The 26,611-nt window shown below is 37.7% G+C and overlaps 2 protein-coding genes across 4 annotated transcripts in view; both read right to left on the bottom strand.

Moving 5' to 3' along the window:
* Positions 1–1,025: 1,025 nt before the first annotated feature.
* Positions 1,026–19,636, bottom strand: rbm6 (RNA binding motif protein 6). Of its 2 annotated transcripts, none has more exons than XM_066664150.1 (23): positions 19,580–19,636; positions 17,416–17,518; positions 13,565–15,116; positions 13,225–13,314; positions 13,055–13,124; positions 11,738–11,811; positions 8,717–8,788; positions 8,292–8,595; positions 7,973–8,130; positions 7,695–7,795; positions 7,524–7,587; positions 7,357–7,435; positions 7,211–7,257; positions 6,446–6,569; positions 6,230–6,327; positions 5,514–5,804; positions 5,248–5,388; positions 5,065–5,130; positions 4,545–4,781; positions 4,343–4,417; positions 2,670–2,749; positions 2,482–2,533; positions 1,026–1,800 (listed from the first exon to the last, which is right to left on the bottom strand). In XM_066664150.1, the coding sequence occupies exons 2-23, from the start codon at positions 17,460–17,462 to the stop codon at positions 1,708–1,710; spliced, it is 3,915 nt and encodes a 1,304-aa protein (XP_066520247.1). In that variant the 5' UTR covers positions 17,463–17,518; positions 19,580–19,636; the 3' UTR covers positions 1,026–1,707. The 2 variants fall into 2 exon arrangements, with proteins under 2 accessions (XP_066520247.1, XP_066520248.1); XM_066664151.1 differs by having other exon boundaries at positions 8,292–8,592.
* Positions 19,637–21,785: 2,149 nt separating this feature from the next.
* Positions 21,786–26,611, bottom strand: part of camkva (CaM kinase-like vesicle-associated a) — a 54,872-nt gene continuing 50,046 nt past the window's right edge. For both annotated transcript variants that reach the window (XM_066663131.1, XM_066663132.1), the window contains exon 12: positions 21,786–26,235. In XM_066663131.1, coding sequence (XP_066519228.1) covers positions 25,984–26,235 — 252 coding nt within the window. In that variant the 3' untranslated portion in view covers positions 21,786–25,983. The remainder of the gene's footprint in view (positions 26,236–26,611) is intronic.

Genomic DNA, 26,611 nt, shown 5'->3' with positions numbered 1-26,611 from the left:
TTAGTCAATGCATCTCAACTCTTTTGAAATAAATATTACTAATGCTAATAAACCTAGACGCAGCACCAATTTCTACATATTCTGCATGTTTACATGTACAAAATACATAGATAAAATGTAAGATACTGGTATTAGACAGTTTCACTAATGTGCCTAGTTTAAGAAGCTTAAAATATATATATTTTTTAAAAAGCACGCATTAAATACAATATCTTCTTGATTTGTAAATGGTATACATTTTGCTCATAGTATAACAAAGCCCATCATCTAGGGAGTCTTTGTAAGACAGAACTAAAATCAGGACAACCATGTACTGCCCCCCAGTGGATGTCTCAGTTTATCATCTTTACCCTGATGAGTTTTTGCTTTTTTGTGAAAGCTACACAATGTTTAAACATGACATTATTCTATGTTCAAGCCCCCCCCCCCTCCCTCCCTCCTCTAATCTCTCCCCATCTGTAAATACAGAAAGCATATGTATCATTGTATGTATGACAGACCAGTGATTTATCATTTACAATCGTACATGCTGGTGTGGAATTTATAAATCCATACCAGCTCCAAAGGTACAGTGTCCAAAATTTGCAGATCCCTTAGGTACACCCATTATGGACAAAGGCTTTCAGATGCATCATCACTGAAAATCTGAAATGTAAAGGCAACGGAAAGGCTCCTTATGTCACTACACCCACTGCCAAATAAATGTCACCAAGCCCTAGAGAATGGACTGTGGAGCAGTGAAACTACATTCTCTGGAGTGAGTGATGAAGCTCTATACAAAACTGCTGGACTGAGCTGGAGTGGTGTTTGTGATCCAGAACTAATCGCCCAAAATCGGTTTCTGATTGCCATTTAATCATCACAGAAATATTTTAATATCTAAAGTCTTTCCAGAAGGTTTGGCTCTTATTGCATTAAAGAGGACAAACCTATATTGATAAACCTTCATTTAGTAGGGGAAGGAAAAAAAATGCATAAAACATGGCCATTGCATGAGCAGGTCTGGTCTAAACTTACTTGGCTAAATGACAACCTGGACTACATTAAGACCTGAGCTTAGTCAAATCTGTCAATATTCTGTCTGTTGTAGAAGTTACGGTATAACAAAATAAGAACATATGCATTTCAAATGCAATTTAATAACAGTTTAAATAAATAAAATGTATATCCAGCTACTACATTAATTATGGTTTCACTCTGGTCCTTTTTAAATACATTTTGAGCTTGTCTTCTCAGCTCATCACATTTGAAGCTGCCATTTTGACAGACCACTTAAAATCACCAGTACAACAATCAAGTTTAAAATCTTTGAAAAAGCGGATACTGACAGTCACAGAGACAGTTTATTGACTCAGGGACCAATACAGTTGTGATGGTCTTGTGAGTTGTAAACACTCACTAAAGTCATTCATTTTGGCATTTAAAAAAAACCCAAAACATACACATGAAACAAAGTTGAGATCAGGTAAAGGTAAAAGTGTTTAAAAGCCCTGAACAATAGAGCTACAAATCGGGTCTATACTTCAGAACTGAGGAAGTTTGGCTGCTGAGGAACAAGTGTTCATGAAAATAATCATAACACAAAATACAGACCAGTCACAAAAAATAAAGAATAATGCCTGGAATGAGCTGCCCATGGAAATGTTCTATTTTATGAGTGAGAGTCTTTCCTATGTCATTCTTTTCTACCCCTTCACCCTACGGCAATCATTCCAGCTCTTTAAAACGAGCAAACATAGCCTTCCGTACTGCCTGCTTGTATGTGGAATAGTTCCAGACTGCTGGATCTTTCTTCTTCCTCTGTGAAGATATAAAGAAATGCATTAGAGAGACAGACAGACACCCACATGCAATACTATGCACTGATATCAGTAAAACACAAAAGCAGATGACTTCATATTCTATTAAATGATCACTAATCTTGTCTGTCATTGCACTATTCGATTTCAGTACTGGGTATTGCCCATAAAATATAGTTTGAATTTCTGTCCTTCTAGCTAAGGTGTGTTTTGGACTCTAAGGCTAGATATATACTTGATGTACGGCCTTGCATTCGTGTAGATGTAATCTGCATCATGAATGAAATTCTCTACATATTTGCCTGTGATACTCTGCTTGTAACTGGAGGCTTCCACTAGAGGGCAGACCAGAAAACGTGGGTAACTGCAGACTTGGCTCTGACACAGCCTTTCTTCAAAACTTTCCACCATTGTGATGCTGTTGATTATCTGCACTGCCCCCTACCATTTACACATGTACTGCACCTTGCATGTGTGTTGCGCTTCTTTTCTGAAGACGTGCACAACCGATGCACCAAACAGACGCAGGATATGCGAGACATCCCATCATACGTACGCAACCACGTAGTTAACATCAAGTATATCTCTAGCCTAACCCTGTACTGGGTAGGATGCTTTCTCTGAAGAGATCACAAGCTACTTTCCGAAAAGTGTTTGATAAATGCAACTGCCAGGGCCTCACCTCTGTGGTCTCCAGACCTAAACCTGGCCTTTCACTTGCTTTCTGTGTGTCCCTGTAAAAACAAGAACAAAAATGTGTTTGCAAAATAGAAATAGCTTTTCTAGAGACAAAACGTTTAAACAAGCACATGGCACATTGTGCAGAAAACTCATCATTTATATTTTAATCTCTTGATTATTAAAATATACCTGGAACCGCCGGCCCATGTGTTCTGCTGTTTCCGTCTCTTCGCCTCAGGTGGACTGTTAGATGCCTCCTTTTTATTGAGCTAAAACAAATAGGACATAATGACAATGTGTTCAAAATTTTATAACGATAAGTATATTAATATTTCCTCTATACTATACTAAGAATAAACTGCCAAAAGAAAAATTCTCATGTGTTTCTATTTTCTTGTTTAAACCTTTGTTAAAAAGTGTGAAATTGGTTTGAATTCAAACCCAGAGGTACAGTGCCTTGCAAAAGTATTCGACCCCCTTGAACCTTTCAACCTTTTGCCACATTTCAGGCTTCAAACAAAGATAAAAATTTTACATTTTTGTGAAGAATCAACAACAAGTCAATTGTGAAGTGGAATGAAAATTATTGGATGTGTCAAACTTTAACAAATAAACTGAAAAATATTATGTGGCCCCCTTGCGTTAATACTTTGTAGCGCCACCTTTTGCTGCAATTACAGCTGCAAGTCGCTTGGGGTCTGTCTCTATCAGTTTTGCACATCGAGACACTGAAATTCTTGTTCATTCTTCCTTGCAAAACAGCTCGAGCTCAGTGAGGTTGGATTGAGAGCGTTTGTGAACGGCAGTCTTCAGCTCTTTCCACAGATTCTCGATTGGATTCAGGTCTGGACTTTGACTTGGCCATTCCAACACCTGGATACGTTTATTTGTGAACCATTTCATTGTAGATTTGGCTTTATGTTTTGGATCATTGTCTTGTTGGAAGATAAATCTCTGTCCCAGTCTCAGGTCTCTTGCAGACTCCAACAGGTTTTCTTCCAGAATGGTCCTGTATTTGGTCTCATCCATCTTCCCATCAAGTTTGACCATCTTCCCTGTCACTGCTGACGAAAATCAGGCCCAAACCATGATGCTGCCACCACTATGTTTGACAGTGGGGATGGTGTGTTCAGGGTGATGAGCTGTGTTGCTTTTACACCAAACATATCGTTTTGCATTGTGGCCAAACAGTTCAATTTTGGTTTCATCTGACCAGAGCACCTTCTTCCACATGTTTGGTGTGTCGCTCAGGTGGCTTGTGGCAAACTTTAAACGAGACTTTTTATGGATATCTTTGAGAAATGGCTTGCTTATTGCCACTCTTCCATAAAGGCCAGATTTGTGCAGTGTACGACTGATTGTTGTCCTATGGACACAGGTGCATTTATACAGAGACTTGATTACACACAGGTGGATTCTATTTATCAGTCATTTGGGACAACATTGGGTCATTCAGAAATCCTCACTGATCTTCTGGAGTGAGTTTGCTGCACTGAAAGTAAACGGGCCGAATAATCCCCACTTTTCATTTTTTTTATTTGTTAAAAAAGTTTGACACTTCACGATTGTGTCCCACTAGTTGTTGATTCTTCACAAAAAATGTAAATTTTATATCTTTATGTTTGAAGCCTGAAATGTGGTAAAAGGCTGAAAAGTTCAAGGGGGCCGAATACTTTCGCAAGGCACTGTATTTTCTAGAATTGCTTTGTAACTAATTCATGGAAAACATAATTGAAAATAAAATTAAACTGTGAGGTGTCCAGAGCTTTACACACCAAAAAATCCAGCAACCGTAAAATTCTCCAAGTTTAAGAAAAGTTATAGGAATTAATATAAGTTTAACTACTAACCCTGGGGCTTACCTCTTTCTCTTGATTTTCTAAGGCTTCAAGTTCTTTCTTTGACCGTTTTATCTTTAAGTGGATCTCCATATTTTGCTAATCATGGAAAAGAGGAAAGAATAGGTCAGACAAGAAAAATACAAATCTCCCTGCATCTGCTGAAGCATTCCCACATCATTGCTTCTTTATTAACAAGTGCTGGGCCTATAGTTTGCAGAGGTACCTTGTGCAGGTCTGAGAGCTGCTGGTGGCGGATGAGGGCATCTTTGTTGGGGAACTGCCTCCTGCACAGCAGACAGGCCATCTTCTTCCAATCTGTCAGTCTGTCTTCTTTCTCCTCGGGCTGTGATTGGGTCTTGGCTGGCAGTGGTTCTTCAGGCTTCTCATGTTTCTCTTCTTCCTCTTCGTCGCTGCCTGCTGCATAGTCGTCTGCTAGCATGCCCAGAGATCCCGTGGGCCGCTGCAAATTTAGGAAATAAATGAATAAATAAATAAATAAATAAATAAACAAACAAACAAACAAACAAGTAAGTAAGAAAGCAAGGGCTTTGAACTTGGATCTATAAATGGGGTTTTGAGTACAATGCTTCAATGCTCTCATACAAAAAAAGTATTTTTTTTAATGTTTTACATCTAGCATGGTAATGTTGCCGATACTGAACGTGTGTGTCATTCTGTCGTCAGTAAAAACAGAACCTGAGGTTTCATTTTGTGAGGTTTGACTTTATGTGCCCAAAATTCACCTTTGATACCTTCTCCTCTTTCTTTGCAGGAGCCAGGGGCTTTTTGAATAAGTCATCGCCAGCACCCTATGTGGTGAAGAATCAGGTGAAGATTAAATAGTTACCAACATCATTACCCATACCACCTAAGATATGTTTTTTTTCCCCCCTTTTAAACAACTGCAAAGATCACAGTGCCCTGACCTTTCTTTCAAAGACAGCAAAAGCAGCATCAGCTGCCTTGGATGTCTTCTTTTCTTCACTCTTGAGGACAGGAGATGGAGCACGGATAGTTTCCTTCTGCCGGTTCTGGATCTTGGCCCAACGCTCCATGTCTTTCATAATCTGCCGACACCAGATATAGATTTGTTACGGTTAGTGACACTGTCCTTGTAGTGTACCTTTGCAAAACATCTGGCCTGTGCTTGTCCCAACAGGATCAAAGCAGTATATGCATGATTTAAGTATACCTTGAATGCTGCCAAGCTTCTAGGTTTCTCTTCTTTCTCTTTCTCCTTTTTTTCTGCACGTGGAGCCGTTTCATCCTCCTCCTTCCGCTCTGGTACTCCTTCTGGAGGCATCTTAATCTCCTCCACCAGAGGCATGGATATTGCTGCCACAGTCTCAGTAGACGTCTCGGCTGAAGCAGTGGTTTCTACACTGGGCTCCTGGGCATCTGTGCTGGACCCTTCGACTGGTACGTAGGTCTTCGAGGTGCTGTCCCAGTACAGGTACTGCTGAGTCTGAGCATTGTAGAAATACTGCAGACACATAGGAAGCAGAGGGAGAAGCCACAACATTAATAATCTTTTCAGTATAATGTAGGGGTGGGATACAGTGATTTTTATTATAATTTTTTTCAAATAGTGATTCACTACATCCAGTAAGTAACGGCTAATTACGCTGTCTTCGTAACGTAACTTGAACTTAATTATTCTTTAAACACTGAGAATATTAATTTCATTTGAAAAGCACAGCAATATATTTTACGGTAATAGTAATAAATATCATACTGCCCAGCCTAGATAGTTTTAAGACATATTTTGATGTTTCGTTGTCCTACTGATTACAACTAAGCTAAAATTATAATTACTCTGCAGTGCCTAATGTAATAATATAACCCGATAAAAGCAGAACCTCTGAAGCCTAAAGTAATATTTATAAGAACTACAAATACATCACATACTCTGGAGGTAGGGTCATAGTACAATGTGGTCTGGGGGTCATAGTAGAAGCCAGATGTAGCGTCATACAGGAAAGCAGATAAATCCGGAGTGTCTGAACCTAAGGGAATCATTGCAAAATGATTAACACAAAACACTTTACAGTGGTTGTTATAAATGTTATTGACTGATAAAATAAAGAAAACATTTATAAGTTTTTCAGTTGCACTTCTTCTTACCATAGCTGAAGGGATCAGCTCCTTCAGCAGAGGCAGAGAGAGCAGCATCAGGCACAGGTGCAGTCAGGTGCTGAGCAGACTTTATTGAGAGCTCTACAGCAGGAGTTTCAGAATACATCACACCCTAGAAAATGACAGAAAACAGGTTTACCTTAAAAGACTTCTATAAATGAACACAGAAGAAAAATAAATAAATAAATTACCAATATAAATTAAGGTACAATAATAATAATAATAATACAAGGGAGCACAAAGGAATTAAAGAATGCTCACCTGAAAACAACATTATATATGGAACATAAACAAGTTGGCAGCCCATTACAAAGTGATAATATTTACTTTCACACTGAAAGTACTGTACTGCTGATAAAAGAGGATACTGAAAGTGACTTATGTCCAAGCATTTCTGATTTTTTTTGTCTTCCGTATTCTCTCTTTTGTAAATGGAAAAAAAATAAAATAAAAACTAAAAATTACCCGTGTCCACATCCATAAAACAACTGTCTTTAAGACTGTTTTTACCTTACGTTATATATATATAAAATTTGTTTAAGAAAATAAAGTGAAAAAAAGATTCTAATGAAAAGTACAGATTCTAATTTTAAATTTCAGCACTTGTAACTTTATAATGGTCAGTTGGTTTTTGCATGTATCCATTTAAAACAGAATTAACACTAATACCTTTTATGCAATTTGCTACTGCTCTTTCTATAATGAATACAGACAATGTTCCTAATAAAATACAAAACAGTATGAGGAACTCACTGGAGTTAAGCTTGAACTCGGCAATGAAGCTGAAGCCAAGGAGATGTCTGTTCCAAAAGAATCAGCACATGAACAAACACATGAGACTGTATCTTTGTATATACAATATAAAGTACTTCAATTGCAATATAATATACATCACATACCTGATCCAGTACCTTGCATGGCAGGTGGGACACCTATGGCTGTGTGGGAGGGTAATGTGGAAGGGAAGAACTGTTGCTGCTGCACAACACAAATGACATTACACCCAATTTAAATAATGTGATAATGTGAATGAATATACAGTTAACACAAGCCTTTATCAAATTACCTCCAACACTTCAGGTGGATAACCCAGGAGAGAAGTGTTTGATTTATCGAAGTCCCTGCGATAGCTGCAAAAGGCATTTTCAAAATGCCATTAAAATAACAGAATTAAAAAATATATTACTGCATAAACATCTTCAATTGATGTCTGGTTAAGTTTGAAGTTAGGACTCACTTCTGATTCTTCAGAGGTTTGGCAACTTCGGCATATACTCTGACTCCATCGATCATGATCGGGCGAGGCTTGGTCAACAGCTCCACCAATCGGATCACATGCTGGAAGAGTGATAAATAAAGATGGCACACAGCAGTGGATTAGGGCCAAAATAAGACACATTTTCAAATATCATCATAGTTTTGATAAAGATTTGTGTAATAATGGCTATTTAAATAAATACATTAAAAAATAACAATTCTCTAAAAGTACAGCATCTCTACCCTAAATGAACTTACCTCATGGGAATCCATATCAACAAAGCAGAAACATTTGGATCCAGGAGCTTTCCCTTTAACAAGACGTACATTGCGTTCATCCAGGTAAGCAAAGGTGTCCAAAGCCTTTAGGATCGTCTCTACGCTGGTGGTGGGGAGCACATTCTTAATGATCATTGCTAAAGAGATAAAGAAAAGGACATGACACTTCAATGCATATTTAAAATACACAAGAATTGAAGTCAGTTATAAGCTAACATAATGAGAACTATTAAAGGCTCAGCATAGCCTAAGGATATGCTTTATATGGATTTGTGAAACCAGGATGACCTCCACTCACTCTTGCTCTCCTTGAAGACTGGATCCAAGTGTTGAAGGTTGTTACGAGAAGCTCTCTGATTGGCCCATTCCTCAGCCTGCTTCTCCGCCTCCTGCTCCTGTAACTGTTTGTCAACCTGTTGCTGCCAAGCTTCAGGAGTCAACGTAGAACTCCTTTGCCACACATTCTGAGCGAGTGAATCAATCAGAGGCTTGCTTTCCTCTTTCACATTTGGCAGCTTGAGGGAGACCGGAGTTGGCAGCAGGCCGTCCTGTTTGGACGGGACATGTGGTGGTGTACTTTTAGGTGGTGGATCCTGTCGCTGCTACCCAAAACAGACGGGTTTATTTAGACTTTTAAAACAACTCTGATTACTTTTGAATTTACAATGACTATAAACCACAAGTCTTGGCCTATTAGATATGTTTACAGAAAAGAAAACTCACCTGTTCTTCCGCATTCCGGTCGGGCTGAATATACTTCAACAGAGCAGTCTTGACGCCAACTTTAACAGAACCCTGTAAAAAGGAAAAACAGTGAGCATCTATTTCAATTAATGTAGACTGAAATTTTCCTACACATGTATCTGGACAAATTCTGTCCCAGAATGCATCAGGCCTGGCCCTTTAGCAGCCATTTTAAGGACGCATTACGATAGCGATGTGAGTTTTGTTTCAGGTTTGGGGTTCCTCTTAAACGCACCTAACTGTAACAATGTGCCATGAGCATAAACCTTTTGCTTGACTGTCAAAGAACAATATCAAGCATAATCATGTACATGGAACAAAGACATCTGGGTAAATTCATACTGTGAAACAGTACAGAGGATTTCATGTCACCCAGTCACAACTAGATCAGCTAAGGTTTTAAATTATGGTACCGTCTGACACTTTAATTAAATGTTGGAAATAATTGGAAATTAATTGTTCTGGTACATATAATTGTGCATTTGAAAAAAAAAACTGAATTACAATTACAACTATCCAAATAAAAATGTTTAGTCTACACCTATAACACCTGCAGATGTGTTTAAAAAAAAAAATTAAAATTCACACTTTTATTTGAATCATTCAGTTCAAATTAGAATTTAAAAGATAATTTGCGGGTGGAGGTAGCGTGTATTAACGCTGATTATGCTTGAATCATGTGAAGAATACACCTTTAAACATATGCAGCCTTGTTACGAGGAAATGTAAGGTTTATTTTTCTTCCCTGACCATCTGAAAATACCCCAGTGCCTTTTCTTCATACTCTGAAAGTCCTATGCTCATATTATGAAGTAACGACAACTGTCTACTTTTTCCTGTCAAAACATAAAATCAGTCTGCCTTAAATCATTTTTTAACTGAAAAGAGCATATCTTTTTCTAAGGAAAACGAAATGAAAAAGACATCCGACTACTTCAGCCTGATGTAAGCAGTACAGAGAAATGCATGTAGCAAGTGATCACATAAATTATCACGTTAATGCTTTGGAATAGTTTTCAGAGATTGAATTTCATGTCAAAGTTCAACCCATAACGCTGCTACCATTCACATTCCACCGGCTGCAATTCCTAGTTTTGCAGCTGCAAATTTCAAGATAAACCCTACCCATTAGTGATAGCAAATTATACATTATTAAATAATGTGCTGTCCCATTCACATCTGAACAGAACTTGTCATGTTCACTTTTTGCCATAACCACAAAATCAAGACAATAACTGAGCTGGCTATGTAGAAGTTTGAAAAGTGAAAGTAATAAAATCTTTACACCACATGAAACTGTGCTGAACTCTTTCCAAAGTGTCACAATTTATGAAAACCTTTTCACATATAAAAACACCAAAGATGCTAATAATTTATAGTGACAGTTGACATCTACCATACGTTTTAAGATTTTCTGGAGGATTCAAAATTTATGGTATTTAGGGAAAAAAAAAATTCACAAGCTAAATCAAGTCATCCCAAAAGGATAGAATCACCGGTTTATGCACAAAGACTTTCACCTGATGGGTCAGTTTCCTTATCAATCCATTCAATATGTCCAGAAGCTACCTAAAGAAAAGCCAATTCGAAACAGTGATCCTAGTGACAAGATGCAAGGAACGCTAGGTGTGACCATAGATATATAAAACATTAGTTCATTAATTATAACCATGGTAAATCCAGCTGAATAAAACATGGCATTTATGGCAATTAAAGAAATTAGAAGAATATGATCCAAGTGTAGTGGTCTGCAAGCTAAAACCCAAGAAATATAAAAGGAATAAATCCGCAACATCATTTTCTCCATCACAAATTTCCAGTCCAGCATCGCCTACAAACTACCAACCTGACAACTACACTTTAATCAAAAATAAATAAACAAAACACAGCAAACACCCCAAGCTTTGCAAGATTCAGTTTCAGTGTGTTTCATTTACATTATGAACTATCAAAGCGCTATTGGAACCTGTTGAGTTTCAATCATAGAATGAGCCATGGCAGGCAAAGAAGGACAGCAATCCACGTGGTCAAAAGCAATGGTCCCAACTGAAAAGAAGAACAGTCTCTTGTAAAGACTGTGATGGTGGTAAAGGCCAAGAAGAAACCACTAATGAAGGCTGTGTCAAACAAAACCATTTGTTGCATCACAATGCTTTTGACAAGAAGAGTGATGATGGAAAAAAAGTGGCAGAAAGGTTTTTCAACCCACCAAAGCACTGGTTGTTAATGTGAGGAAATATTTTAAAGTGAACAAGAACCTGTGGGAATGTGTAAAGAATGATCGTTGGTGAAGCGCCATAAAGAAAGGGAAGCAGTACACCACTGCAAGAATGGACTTGATCGAAGACCTTGTAACGTATCCAATGCACTGCTATGGCCAAGGGAAGATATAAATCCACTGACAAGTCCATTACTAGCTCATACTCACCAACAAAAACAATTTTACTATGATAAACAAAAACAAACAAAAAAAAATAAATAAAAGAAAAGAACGGAGTATCTGACATGTAACCACTGCTCAAGCGGAAACCACCAAATTTGCTGATTTCTGACCGTAAGGTGGAAACACATTTAATGATAAGCTGCCAAAAGCTGTGAAATTATTAATGAAGTGTGAGAAAACATCATGAAGACTTAACGTGAAAAAGAAAAATAGTCTCCTGAACAAATATTCAGGAACACAGACCTTTAGAATAATACTTCAAATCAATCTGTTCTCTTTATATTGTCTCAACAATTTGACAAAGTCCTAAAAAATTTAAATCAACTGGAAAACTAGTGTCTTGCTTTTAGACTGCTGTTGGTGTCATATTTATAATATCTGGGGAGAATGAAGGAGCTCTTAATAATAAATATTAGGCCTAACTTAGCGAAATATGAGTTCCCCTTCCCATCCCAATTGTCGTCAACCACCCTTCCCACCATGACCCTGCCCCAGCCCCAGCCCAAGCCTTCTTCTTTTGAAGACACAGCCGCTGTAGACGGACAAGGATGGGCCACCTGGTTGGACTCCATGAAGTGGACAGCATCCTCGAGGTTTAAAAACTCCACATAGGCCGTATCGTAGCTGTAACCTGGGGACAGCATTTGAAATACAAATGGGTTTGTGTTAGTTAATTCCACTCAATAGGAGAACGGTGAAAGAAAAAAGAAAAGAAAAACAAACTGTCTCGATTCACAGGAGATATAACTGCGACTTATGTTGTTACATCACATACATTTGGTGGTATCCATCAGAACTGTAGTAGTGTCTGGGCTTTTTGTATTGCAAGGCAATAATACAATTACCTTTCAACATAGACAAAATATAACGCCAGTGCAGAGACTTTTGATTTGATTTCATTATGTTGTGTCTGTGGAGAGTAGTTGACTGAGTATAAAGCGTGATGTATTGCTACTGACTGCTTTGTAGCTCTTGTAGGAAAATAATGTAACTGCATGTTTACAAAATTATCTATGGACATATAAAGGTATGCACTCCATGCATGGTCTGCTGTTGAAAACTGCAGAAAAACTAAACTTGCAAAGTAGTGCAACACAAGTTGTAATTTTTTCCAGCTATGTTTCCAAAAGAGAGATTCCTTTGACTCAAATGAGCCTCCAAAAGTATATTTGCAAAGATTTAAAAAGACAGCTTTATTCTAAATTAAATCCTATCACAAACGGAACCAAATTTTGTTCTGTAAAAGACAGATGATCCCTAAAAAAGGCATGAAAATAAAAATACCACATGTTTTGGCATAGGATCCTGCTTTGTCATTGGTCAAAAAAGTAAATAAATAAATAAATAAATACATGAAAGACTAAGAACTATGAAATGGTCACCTAATTTGATATCTAACAAATCAGAGCACAACCAAATACAGCACATATGTGGCAACCTTTTACCTTATAAAGACGTAGGAGCGTCACGTGAGTGTTTGATGAACAACAAAAGATATTAATGAAGGGAACCATGTTATGACATTCCCAGCAATGTATTGGAAGATCTGCTTAACACATAAGCCAGACTAGGATGAAAAGTCAAGCTGAACTGCACATGTTCCAGCTCAAGAACACAAAGAATAAGGGACAGAAAACCTTTAGTTTTAACAAGAAACCCTTTAGCATGTTTGGAAATCCAATCAGCTTTTTTTCTTCTTTTAAAAAAACCAAACAAACAAAAAACCAAACAAACAAAAAAAGGAAGTCGCAGAAAACACAGTCAAAAGAAAGGACCAGAATGAGCGCAAGACTCGATTAGCGAAAAGCGAAATGTTGCGAATGTTGTAGATTTTTCTCATTTCTAAAGAAAAGTATATTAATAATAAATCTCACCTGGGACGACATCCTTTATCTTCATGCCCTGCATTGGCACGCCATCACGAACTGCAAAGGCATTCAGTATCTATGGAAAAAAAATATTACAGCCCCAAAGACAGATTAAAAAATTGAAAACAGCAAATATAATTCACAATCAAGCATCCTCTTTCAGGAACCAAACTTACCTGCTGCATTGTAGCAGTTTTGGGAATTCCAGAGATGGCAATAGTGTTTGACACATTTTCCTGCCCGCTGGAACTCCTGTAATCCTGATCCTTTGTTGTAGGAGTCACAGTTGTTTAAAAACATATGTAACTTTAAGAAGTCAACAAACCAGGACTAATTCTGAATTAGTGCGCTCAAAATATAATATTGCTAAAATGTTTAGCATCACAATTTAAATAAAACCAAAATGATTGTGAAATTGTGAGGTTTACAAACAAAATGCAAAAAACATCAAAATCTAAGAAAATGCGCAGACCACTGAAGATTAAATAATCTCACATTTTCTATTAATTCACTCACCTGAGAACCAGAGTCACTTGGTCTTTCATTTGGAAGGATTTTGGAGTCTTTCAATGTCTTATCAGGCCCAGGAAGGTCCTCAAGGATATAGTCATACTTTCGGCCTGAACCAGTTCTGTAGTCTATGTCTCTATAGTCCTGGTCTTGTCTTTCACCTCTGTTACTCTGAGGCTCCTTAGGGCCTGGCATCAGATTCCCTTTCTTTGATCCCTGATCAAGTGCCATATCCTTTGGTCCCTTAAAGTTTCCTTGATCAACAGAGAAGTGACTCTCTTGGTTTGGCATGTTTTTCTCAGAAAAAAAAGGACGCCTACCACTTGATAACGCAGTGTTGTCAGGATTTTCATCTCTATCCCTAGACCAGCGTTTACCATCACTGTCTCTACTGGGGGTGATTAATGGGGGATCCAATGGCAAAAGTGGTGCTTTCTGAATCGGGGGAGGAAGATCTCTGCCTGGGAAATCAGCAGGAACCTTCTTGTCCCAGTTTTGGGCACTGGTACCTTCTCTTTCTGATCGAGGAAAACCCAAGTTCCCACAATCTTTGCCTGCAAACTCTCTTTCTTTGAACTGGGAAGGTTCTCCTAGGTGACCTTCTTTTCCATGGCCAGGAATAAACTGATCTTTCATTTCTCTGGGAAAAGATGAACCTCTGTTCATCCCTGGTGAAAAAGAATCTCTATCCTGCATGCCTTGTTTGTGCCACTCCTCTGAGAGTGATTTGCTGTCTTCTCTAAATCCTCCTGGGTTCTCAATTGGCTCTGGGAACTCCCTGTCCCTGAGAGTGGGCTCACCCCCTCTAAGTAACGCTTTCTCTGGACCTCTGCGATCTAGGGGCATATCAGGCCTTCCTCTGACATCCATTGGAGTACCATCATTGTCCCGAAACATCTGAGACCTGTCCCGAAAGTCAGCCGAAGATCCCATACGATTCCTAAAATCCATATCAGACTCAAACCTTCCTCTAGGATTCATCTGTTGGGAAAAAGCTCGTCTGTCAAAATCCATGGCTTGTCTTTCCCGTGGAGGCATGTCCATACTAAATCCATCAATGTCATTCATACCCATTGGTGACCTATCCCTTAAATTGTCGTTTCTATCCATAGGACCTCTTCTCCTAGCATCCATAGGAGACATGTTAAAATTTGGCATGTCCATTCTAAATCTATCTCTGTCTCTCATATCCATAAACTGATTTTCAGGCCCCCTCATATTCCTAATCGGCATGTCTCTGCCTCCTATATCCATGGGAGGCCTACCCTGTCCCATAAAACCTGGAGCATTTTGCTGGTTATTTCGGCCTTCCATTTCAAACGGTCTTCTGTAATTCTTGTCCGGTTCATCTCCTGGTCTGAGGAAATCTCTGGGAAGGTCTCTTCCTCTGTCAAGAAGGCCCATGTTTCGCCCCATCATATCTGGAGAACAGTCAAACCTCCTCATGTCCATAGGTGGCCGGTCCTGGGGTCCAGGACCCATGTTCATTCCATCTCGCCCTCTGAAGCCAGGCATTGGTCCACCTCTTCCTTCAAACATCTCCCCTCGGTGGTCCCCTCTGTAATGACACCAATTCATTTATCAGTAACCACATGTTTTGTGTAACAAGTTTTTTTTAAGCAATAAACACTTCATAAAGCACTGCAACTACACACCAAAAGCCGTAAAAAATTATGCAAAAAGGTGCACATTTTCTTTAAGAGGCCCAGAGTGTGCATGTGTGTGACTCTGATTGCTGAACTTGAAGAGATTGTGTGTTGAAACCACTGGATCCTGCTCTTCTGAAAATAAAGTAACCACGTTTTGGACCAGCTCTTGTTCGTGTACAGAACAATGGTAGCCATGAGACCTGGCGTGTCGATGTGTGTCAATCTCACTGTTTGGGATCTACACCATGTGCTTCATGTCGCCTCTTTTTTAATTAGCTTCAGCAAAACCATCTACTGTGTGTGTTGGATTAAATTTCAAACTAAAACTGACACCAATGCGTAGAAAAAGCAACTCTTCATGAAAAAAAAAAAAAAACGCAAACTCTTCATGCTATATACTGTGTGCACATGATGTGATTAGACTGGAGCCAGAAGGAACCAGTGATACACAGTAAATACACAAGCCAATGCATCCAAACACACTAGCAGTTTACCTGGGAGTGCTGCCAAGCCAAGTGCCAAAAAACACAGGTGTGAGACTGTAGGTGAGGAGGAGTTGGCACAAAAAAGGGGAGTCACACCTTTAAGTTTGGGAATACTTGTGGTTCTTAAAACCCTATCAGTCCACAGTTTTATGCAAAGCATGCATAATTGTTGCAACTACCAACACAGGGAACAAGACCAATTTTACCATCACTCAGTGTGCAACCACTAACAATATATGTGTTCAGCAAAAAAAGCACATTTCCATGTAAAGCACACACAAGGCAGCAATCCTTTACTTGTGTCATTTACAGAAGTTAGAAAAATTGGCTTAAGGCCACTGCATTCATAAACAAAAGCATTTATAATTTTTTTCTTTTATAATGGATTTATTATAATAAGTGTTTTAGTTTTGCTCCAATGTTGAACAGAGAAGTATATATTCCCCTTTTACTCTCAAGGATTCTTCCTCATGCTTTGAGGGTGTTTTTCCATACTATTCTTGCATGGGTGGTGCTCACTTGAAGCCAAGACCCTGAATTCTGTAAAGCCACTTAGTGAGAGCACAATTTGTAAATAGCGCTGTATAAATACAATTGAACTGAATTGATCATCTATCACTCTGAAGTTGGAATAATGACATTACCTAAAAAGAGTGAAGAAAAAAAAAAATCAGTAAACAATAAAACGAGCTACAGCTGCACAATTTGGACAGAAGAATTTGATGTACTGTAAAAAAAAATTTAGGTTTTTATTATTAAAGGATATAAATGGAATTAAACAAGCAATCGCAAACAACTTTGTATTTATTGAAACTTCTGCAATTACATTTAATAATAGCAAAACAAATAAAAGAAAGTTAAAAAATATATAATAAATTCAGGGCACATATTTTATAAATAAACAATTATAACTATATATCATTTTTTCAAGAGGAATACTGATTCGGCACAAAGAGCAACAAAATCTCAGAAACTCAAGCCTTGCGTCCGATGACTTTGATGTTTCCTTGATAGTTACTACTTCGCAAGGTGTGTTTTGGACTTGAAGACAATTGCAGGTACCTTTTCGTGTCCAATCTATTGTATGCTGACAAAACTTTAAGAAAAGCTGTTGGTCGGATTCATAAAAGTCATTGGGATACATCTGTGCCCTGAACTTTGCAGTTACGGCTGTGTTTTGTTTGTTTTATTTAGATGTGATCAATGCTTTGGGCATGCTCAAAGTCTTTTGGATGTTCCCACACCAGCTGGTCAGCCACATGCATCCACACCGTGAGGTACATGCACGAAAATAGAAGCATTTCGAGATTTGTAGTAAGTGCATATACTAAAAGAACAAATTCACAGTTTCTGGATAGGGTTTTTTTTTATAGATTTTCTAATTCTGTGTATTTCCGTGCACATTTCATGTTTATATTTGAATTACACTTTTATTCCTCAGTTCCATGATTCTGTCCATGTTCTCCACATCGCAGAAAGCATAGGGCCTTATATTATGTAATTGCATAGTACTGTAATTTTTTGTCACAATGTGAGAAATAAAATGTATTATTATAAATCTTTCCTCACACCACGTCTGTCAAAAGAAATCAAGAGGTATTTAGGAGTATTTAACAATGGAGGAGTTAAATCATGTATATTTATAAAAATGTGCAGTGTGGGGGCATTCAAATAAAACAATCAATGAGTGAGATAAATCATTATGAAGGACGAGTGATCTTACCGAAAAGGCATTCCTCCTCGAGGACTTGATCTTGAACCATTCCACATGATGGTCCAATTTCTCTGTGGACCTTACACAAGCTTTGTGTGCAAAAGATGTTCACCTGCAAGCATGCTTCTTATTAACACAAATCTTACATATGTTTAAACAGAGCTGCACAAAGACATAATTGTTGTCTTCATTCTGAGATGTGTTTTAAGTTTTCTTTAATAATGATTATTATTTCTACATCGTTTACAGGAATTAGTTTTCATGAACTAAACCTAATTTGTTTATGCATTGGTAATAAACATTTATTAAATCTCTGAACTGCTATAACATTTTACTAGGTGAGGATTCAATAAATAAATCAATATATAAATAAATACAAACAAATTGTGTGTAACCCACTGAAATATGTTTTGTTTAAATGCCTATGCAACACTAAATCAAGGTTTTTGTCAGAGGCACAACCCATATGACAACCCAGAGACAAACTCAGGCCACCTTGAAAGTGGAACCAAAAAGAAAAATATTATAAATCTTACAAAAGAAATATCTTATAAATTTAAAAATAAAATCCTGAATTTGGCTTTACACACAAACAATACGCTAAATATTGGACTGTGCATCTTATAACTAAACATAATAGAATGCTATGAACATTATGCACTGTATAATGGCTTCTATTTATGTAGGAAACATTCTTTCATGACCTACATAGAACACACACAGCAGGAAGCCATTTGTGATTCAGCTCAGGATAAACTGTTCTGCACTGTGCCTTCCCCCTTCATGGTCTCACTTTTATTTTAATATCAAACGTAAACACCCTTTACCCCGGTTTATAAATTAAATTACTTTTTCTTTCTCTTGACAATCTTTGAACTATTGGTCCAAGAATGACCAAACATTTATATTTTTCTTCTACTTCTGTAATTACAGGATGTTTCCTTGCCTCACTTATCTACAATCAACAGAAAGAGCAGCAGTGATTTATTACAAATGAGATATTACAATATTATAGTTCAAAGCTTTGGAAAGAACAGATGCACAGATCAGCCAAAATATCAATATTACCTTATTGATTCTACAATCCTTGCCTGTTTTATCAGCTGCAGGAGCACTTTTTAGTTCTACAATTAGAGAATGTATTCCATATGTTGCCCTGCATACGTTTTAGCCTCCTTTCACTTTGTTCTTCAATAGTTAGGACCCCCACAGAGCAAGGATTATTTGGGTGGTGGGTCATTCTCTGTGCTGCAGTTACACTGACAGCGGTGGTGTGTTAGTGCTTGTTAAAGTGGATCAGACACAGCAGTGCTGCTTGAATTTTTAAACTCCTCAGTATCACTGCTGGAGTAAGAACAGTCCACCAACCAAAAACATTCGGCCAGCAACAGATGAGCTTTACATCTACAAGATGGGGACCAACGAGTTGTGTGTGTGTAATAGGGGACAGTTAGTGGACGCAATGTTTAAAATCAACAGCAACACCACTGTGTCTGATCCACTCGTACCAGCGCAACACACACTAACACATCACCACCACGTCAGTGTCACTGCAGCGCTGAGAATGATCCCCCACCCAATCACACCTGCTCTGTGGGGGTCCTGACATATGAAGAAAAGAGTAAAATGGTGATAAAGTGTGCAGAGCAACATGATTGTAGATTTACAGTTATAGTTTTAGACAAAGTGTTCCTGAATTGTCAGCGGAGCTTCTAAAACGTATAATGAGTTTAGAAAATGGGTGGCGTTAATGTTTTGGCCTGTCTGTGTCATTAGTAGCAGTATATTTCTATTATGAATAGAGCTCGCAGTGCGGCCTGTATCTACATTACAGAAACGGAGGACAGATATTAATGGAAATTGAATTTGAAAGTAATTTTAATGACATTTGTAATTATTTGGCGGTTTCGCTATTTTGTCTGCTTCTAACTAGAAACAAAGGCCGCTTTGTAACGTTAAACGGCGTCAAATGAGCGAATCCTAAACAGAAGCAGAGTCCCCCTGAGCTCTCCGTCTTCACGGAACACAGTTCTCTCTCAAACCCCGCTCTGTTCGACAAATAACACACTCTCCTCGACCCGGACGCGTAACACTAACACTCTCCAGCTAAACAAACAAAGTTCCTTAAATTTAAATGCATAGAAGGGAGAAATGTATGGGAGAAGAACCTCACCTTCGCTCCGCGGGAATCACTCCTCGGAGTTTCAGCGGCTAACGGCTAACACCAGCCAACAAGAAAAAAAAAGCCCCTTCTCATGCTTTTATTTTGAAATTAATATAAACAAAATTTCGTAGTTACATCTCACGGCTCAAACTCACCATCTTTCATATAAATAAAGGCATGACAATGATTTAATGACGAATGACAACGAGATATCTAAATTATACTTTAATATAAATATATTTAAATATATCTATAAATGTAAAAATCTCGTTCCCAGATGTCTCCATATGGTACGTCTCCAGTCCTTGGAAGTTCCTTCCAAGAAAAAAATACATATCGCCTTAAATTTATTGTATGTGTATCTGAGCACTTCGCCTTCGTTCAGTACATGCAAACATATGAATATTAAATTTGCCCTTTAACCCTATCTCTATCCTCACCTTCATTATTCGTTTGCAGCTCAAAAGCCCCACCTCGTAAATTGTTTTTTTTTTCCTTTGGTTGATGATGTCAGAAACCTGCATTTTTATTTATTTTTAAAATTTATTTATTTATTTATTTTGTACCGGAGGGTTTAGATCAGGGGTAATTAATTAAAATTCATTAAGGTCCAGGTTGAGAAGATTTTATCTTCTCAATATATAGTACTGTGACACTACAATTTCCTTAGGGATCAATAAAGTGTTATCTTATCTTATCTTATCGTATCGTATCTTAATGTATAACTTGCATTATGATCAGTGCCATATCCTGCATATTGAAGTAGCCTTGTAGTTATAGCCACATTTTATGTAGTTAACGTAATTTCAAATCAAATTACCCTTTCAATTACATTTCATCATACAAGATTTATAAATAACAATTATTCTAATTAAAATGTCCTTTTTATTTCAAGTAAAATTTACAAATAAAACAAATTATTGAAAAAAATGCATATGAAAATCTGATTGGTTCTTATTGCAGGAGGGCGGGACTTTATCCGTGAACAGCGAGCTGATTGGCTCTTTATGCTGAACGGCGGGAATCCATGTTCAGCGTTTAAGAATTTCTACCCGTAATCGTCCCCTTATTTTTAAAGTTTCTGGATTTTACTCACACAACACTATCGTCCTGAAAATGCCCCAAAAGGGCCTTTATCACGTCCCTTGGGCTATTTTACTGATCCCAGGATATCGGTGTCTGGAGCGCTGCCCTGTAAGTCACATCATAATTCACAGATCTGATTGGTTGAGTAGCCTCACGCCGTCTGGGAATTTCCTGGAGTGCTAAACCTGAACCGTAATGACTAGAAGAGTCACACCATTTAAAACAAACACCCGGTTAAAAAAATTAAACAGCTCTTAATATTTTATCAATCATAGGTCCAGGTCCGTGGGCCGCCTATTGGTGACCACTGATTTAGAGCATCACTTCAGCTACGTGTGGGTTCTTTTCTTTTTCCTAATAATTGTTATTCAATGTTTAGTCACTAAACGCATCTGAAGTATGCCACTTCTTAACAATCAAAATATTATTTAGTTGCTGAGTTTATTTTCAAAGCATTTTGTGTATTTATTAGCATAAGAATTTTATTGGTGAGAAAATTCCAACAATAACTGACAAATATGCTTTGTGTAACATTGCAGGATTTTTATGAGTTGTAACACATTTTAATCACTTGAAACAATTATATATATATATATATATATATATATATATATATATATATATATATATATATATATATTATAAATGCTATTTTATTACAAAAGATCCTCAATGGACCACCTGTCCCCTCAGATTTGGCCGGAGGACAACCAGAGTCACATTTAATGTTTTATTCTCTCTCTCATTACACTCTACTTCTAATCAATAACTATGAATTTCAGCATGTAGACGTAGATATATAATTTACATTTGACCTGGGAATAACACTTTTGAGATTTGAACAATTTAAAGGTTATCAGTGGGGTATTCCTCAAAGCAAGGTTTCTCAGTTTAGCCAGACAACTTAAACCCTAGTCTACCCTATCCAATAGCCCAGGGGCATTCCTATTGGACAATTCTAAACTGTGGGCTTTAGTTATCTGGCTAATGAAGAAATCCTATTTTGTTGAATACCCTGCAGGTCAGAACTGAGTACTGTGGATATTTGTATACTACACAGAACTTTAAAATAGACTAAAGACAGGATAGTGTATGTTTTCATTGTGTCCCCACATCTGAACATTTTCAAAAGCATTAAAAACAGTGTGCACTGAACACGTAAGCAATGCCTTTATTTGAGATGCAATTCAAACACAAACATGATACATATAAAAGTGAGTTTGCTTTTGAAGGTGCTTGAAAATCACTGCATTGATACTAACATGAACAGAGACCCAATGGAGGCTAAATTATGCACAGCTGATGTATGAAAAAATAATAAAACCATAATCAGCAAGAAAACGTACTGTCCAATATCAGACTGAAACTGATCAAGTGTTACACAGCTGCGGAACAGAATTTATTCTAAAGAAATGTGATGGAAAAACAAGAGCAAATAATTGTGAAGGGCATTAAGGTTGTAATCTTAATGTACAACTGAGAAGGAAAACCAAGCATGCCAGAAATCATGGAGGAAAATGGGAAATGATGTGAACGCAGTATGTGGAGTGGCCTCTCTACATCACCAGTGTGGCAGTTTCACAGTATCACAGCAATAGAGAATATTGCTCAGTTTGTACCGCACATTAAACAGAATTCTTTAACAAGCCACTAACGGGCTTGGTTTTTACTGTCAAACTACACAATGCCTGCTGTATTCAATATATTATGCAGTGCTTTGTAAAATACAGTACATACAACTACAGTTCACAACTATAAAACACAGATGTTTATGGTCAAATTCAATCAAACTACGCTTAAGTGTCTGTCTATGATCCACTCGGTGAAATCAGACCTTGGAAGGAAACATGCTTCATTTTGTCAGCACACAATCTGCTAAAAGTTCAACTCGCACTTCATCATACATCTTTTGACGAAATACATCTCAATATGAAATTGTGGAGGGTTGATTGAATTTGACCTCTTGACCTCATTGAGAAAATATAATATACACATAGACAAAATTTTTCCTCTGCAGCATAGATTCTTTACAAAACACCAAGATCAAACAGGACACATGCACATTTTTTTTGTCTTGTTTTCGTTTATTTTTTTAATGATCTGGTCATCTCTTCAGAGAGGATGTCTAACGTGTGTGACTGACCTCTCTGAAGGCTCAGAGCTAAGAGACAAAGTTCAGGGCACATGGCAGAATGGATACCAGTCTGGTAAGATGCCACAAAAACATTGAGAGAAAGGCATCGATATGAGTTGAACGATATGAGTCAAAGGCAATTGTACAGCGAGAAAATAGTGCACAAGACTGGCACTTAAAGGTGCAGTATGCAAGATTTGTACATTTATGCTTCAACATCGTCAAATCCTGAAATGATCAGAGGTGTCAACCTTAACAAAAATGTTCATTATTCCCACGTATTTTAAAGGTGTATGTTGGTATATGGCTTAGATACTAGAATTGTACTGTAATTGATTTTGTTTATTTTATATCTGTCTAGTAATGCAAATTACACCTCTGAGAATGCTTAAAGAAGTCAGCCACAACATTTTAACCACCTCTTTGCTTCTACGTTTACTGTCCATTCTCTCAGCTCCACAGACCAGACAGGAGCACGTTGTGGTCCTACAATTATAGTTGTCTATCTATTGCTCTGTACACTTTGTTACAGAGTTTCCACACTGTTTTCAAAGGTTAGGACCCCGCCCCCACAAAGCAGGCCTGATTTTGATGGTGGATCATACTTAGCACAGCAATAACATTGACATGTTGGTGGTGGTGTGTTAGTGTGTTTTGCACTAGTTCGAGTGGATCAGGCACAGCAGTCCTGCTAGAGTTTTTAAACCCTGTGTCCACTCATTGTTCACTCTGTTAGACACTCCTCCCTCGTTGGTCCACCTTGTAGATGTAAAGTCAGAGACAGTAGCTCATCTGTCACTGCACAGTGTGTGTCGGTCGTCCTCTAGTCCTTCATCAGTAACACAGGACGCTGTCGGCTGGATGTTTTTGGTCAGTGGACAATTCTGAATCCAGAAATGGCACTGAGGGGTTTAAAAACTCCTCCAGCTCTGCTGTGTCAGATCCACATGTACCAGCACAACACACACTACGTCGGTGTCACTGCAGCACTGAGAATGACCCACCACCACATCACACCTGCTCTGTGGGGGTCCTGTAGGGGTCCCAGACATTGAAAGACAGGGTGAAAGGGGGCTAACAATGTATGCAGAACAACAGGCTGACTACAGTCTGTATTGCAGAACTACAAAGTAATTCAGCAGGGCAGAGAGAAAAAAGAACATGGTCATAACGTAATGGCTGATCAGTTTATAACAGTAAAGAAACTGTTTAAGTTCATTTTAGAATTAGAAATATCTCACACAGGTTTAAAAGCATTCTTAAAGTCTTTAGATTTGGACACCTATGAGTTCATGATGCAGTGTTCGCCAGTGTCCCATTCTTGACCTGCCTCTTGCTCAGTAAATGTTAAAGAAAAAGTATCGTAAATATAACAAGTAAAATACTGTGGTTACTCTATCCAGACAGCAAAGTGTGATGTAGTCAGCTCAAATCCTGACACAAAGTGACCCTTTACAACACCAACAGCGCAAAGTACACTTGTTTCTTTGACCCCTGCACCTTTACAAAGACACATATATAAGCTTCACACAAACTTAACGGGGAATCAGGCTTTTTCAGCATCACACAGATGCCATTAGAAGTGGATTGTCTATGGTTCATCTGTTAAGAAAAGCTCATTTCAAAGTATTGAAACCCAAAATGCATTTTTTTCAAGTGTGCATGGATTGGCACAAATACTTCTGTTTTTACAAGAAACACATATCTGCATTTGTATTTTGTATGTCTTTTATATTGTATGAAAATATCTTAAAGATCAAAGGAAATGCAAAGGGTATTGCCTGTTGTGACCAATAGACAACAAAAAAATGATAACATACTGTAATAATTATAGTTCTATAATGATAACAAGAACTGTGACAATATAAAAGAAGAAATTCCCCATTAAGTGTGTGAAATTTGAGATATTCCACTTAATATGCTACTGCTGAGTGAAAGGTACACGTTCACAGGCTGCACAACCTTATGAACAAAAGAACATCACCAGTGTCTCCAGCAGATACAAAGCTCCTTCTCCTTTATTTATTTATTTATTTTTAATCAACTCAAGCTGCAGCAACTCAAGCTTTTACAATACAGTGACAGCATTAGTTATCAGTCAATACTGTCAGGGCAAAGCGCATAGAAAATAAAGGTCAGTTTAAACTGTGTTCCTCATCAGAATATACCTTCCATTAAAACAGGACGGTAAGGATCTGAATAAAAAAATCTTTCTCTTTCTTTCTCTTAAATTTTCAAAATCTTCTAGATTTAATTTCCCTGTTCTTTAACAGGAGCATATAAATCCAACAAATACACGACTGTAGAAACAAACTAACTTATATCATCAGAAATGTAATGCCTTCTCCGATTTTCTATATCTCTGCTCAAATTATATTCTAAGCAAAAATGACAACAAATTTATGAACATAAAAAAAAAATTACAAATAATTGACTCGGGAAACAGCCTCCCTTACCACCCCCCAAAAAAGGGAACACAATCATAATTATTCATTTAAAATACTACTTTAAATGTCTACTTGAAATGTATATGTACCACAACTAAACTAATCTCTCAACAAATTAGTAAATGCTGAAAACATATTATATTTGTCACATATAAACTGTGACAACTGAATGAATTACTGAAGAATAAGGAAGAATGATTAATTCTGTCATTTTCTGTAACCACTGAATCCTGTTCAGTGTCACGGTGTGTCCAGAGCCTACCTGGGCACAAGGCAGAAACACACACCAGACACGGCTAATATAGGGATATGACACCTATTTTAAACTGTTGCTAATTATCAAATATATTTTAAACAACTTGAGAGCTTGCACTGGGATAATAAAATAAAAATCAACATAATAAAAACCCAAATAGGTTATTACAGAAACAATAAACCAGAATGTTTAATTTGAAATATGTGTATTTTTTTTTACTCATTTTCTAAGCAAAAAGATCTTTAAAATGGACAAAGGGATATATAAATATATGTTTTACTTTGAAATCCTGAAATGCTTTTTTTAGTGTATGCTATTAGTTAACTCTTGTTCTATGTGAATTTTAATCAGTAGTGGAAAGACCATAAGGGATTTGTGTAAGAGGCTGAGTGAGTGGGAGTAAATGGCTGTGTGATACTTCAGATCGTTGGACTGTTAGCGTTTAAATGTGTGTTGTATATACACTTTGTGTGTGCCCGTGTTTATCTTATTAGCCATTTTGCTCCTCTCTGTTCTCCACACCGAGCTGTGGGATTTCTCCATTACACCGAGCTGGTGCGGCGCTCTCCTCCTTGATCTCTGAGCTGTGGGCAGGCTCTGAGGTGATGGCTGGGGGGACAGGGGTGATGCTGCTGGGAGTGACCGGCCCAGCTGACGTCCCTATAGCTGGACTGGATGCCCCAGAATCACTCTGCTCTGGAGCTCGGAGCCTCTTCATCAAAGTGGTCACCCGTACTGCTTTCTGGAGGAAACAAGCTGGCGATTGGTACAGTGTAGCAGATTATACTACTACCGTCCATACGGAAGACTCAAAGACGACTCAATTCCCTTCAATAAGTCTTTGAGCCAACAAATTGTTTATGGCTTTTTTAATTTAATACAATTGCAATATACCACTGAGTGAGGAAAAATTTGTAGCCTCTTACACCACCCCCAACTATCATGAACTAAGAATGCTCAGCTAGCTATCTCTCTCTTTCTCTGCTCATGGCAGAGCAGAGACATCTGGAGTTTTTAGACAACAGATAGAACTCCAAACGTTGAAAAGCACAAATTGAGGTTGAGGATATTGCTCTATTGCAGCTTCATAAGTGGGTAATATTGGCTTATTTTTGCTG

The sequence above is a fragment of the Hoplias malabaricus genome, chromosome 3, assembly GCF_029633855.1.
Source record: "Hoplias malabaricus isolate fHopMal1 chromosome 3, fHopMal1.hap1, whole genome shotgun sequence".
NCBI lineage: Eukaryota > Metazoa > Chordata > Actinopteri > Characiformes > Erythrinidae > Hoplias > Hoplias malabaricus.
This window is presented reverse-complemented; position numbering and strand designations above follow the sequence as displayed.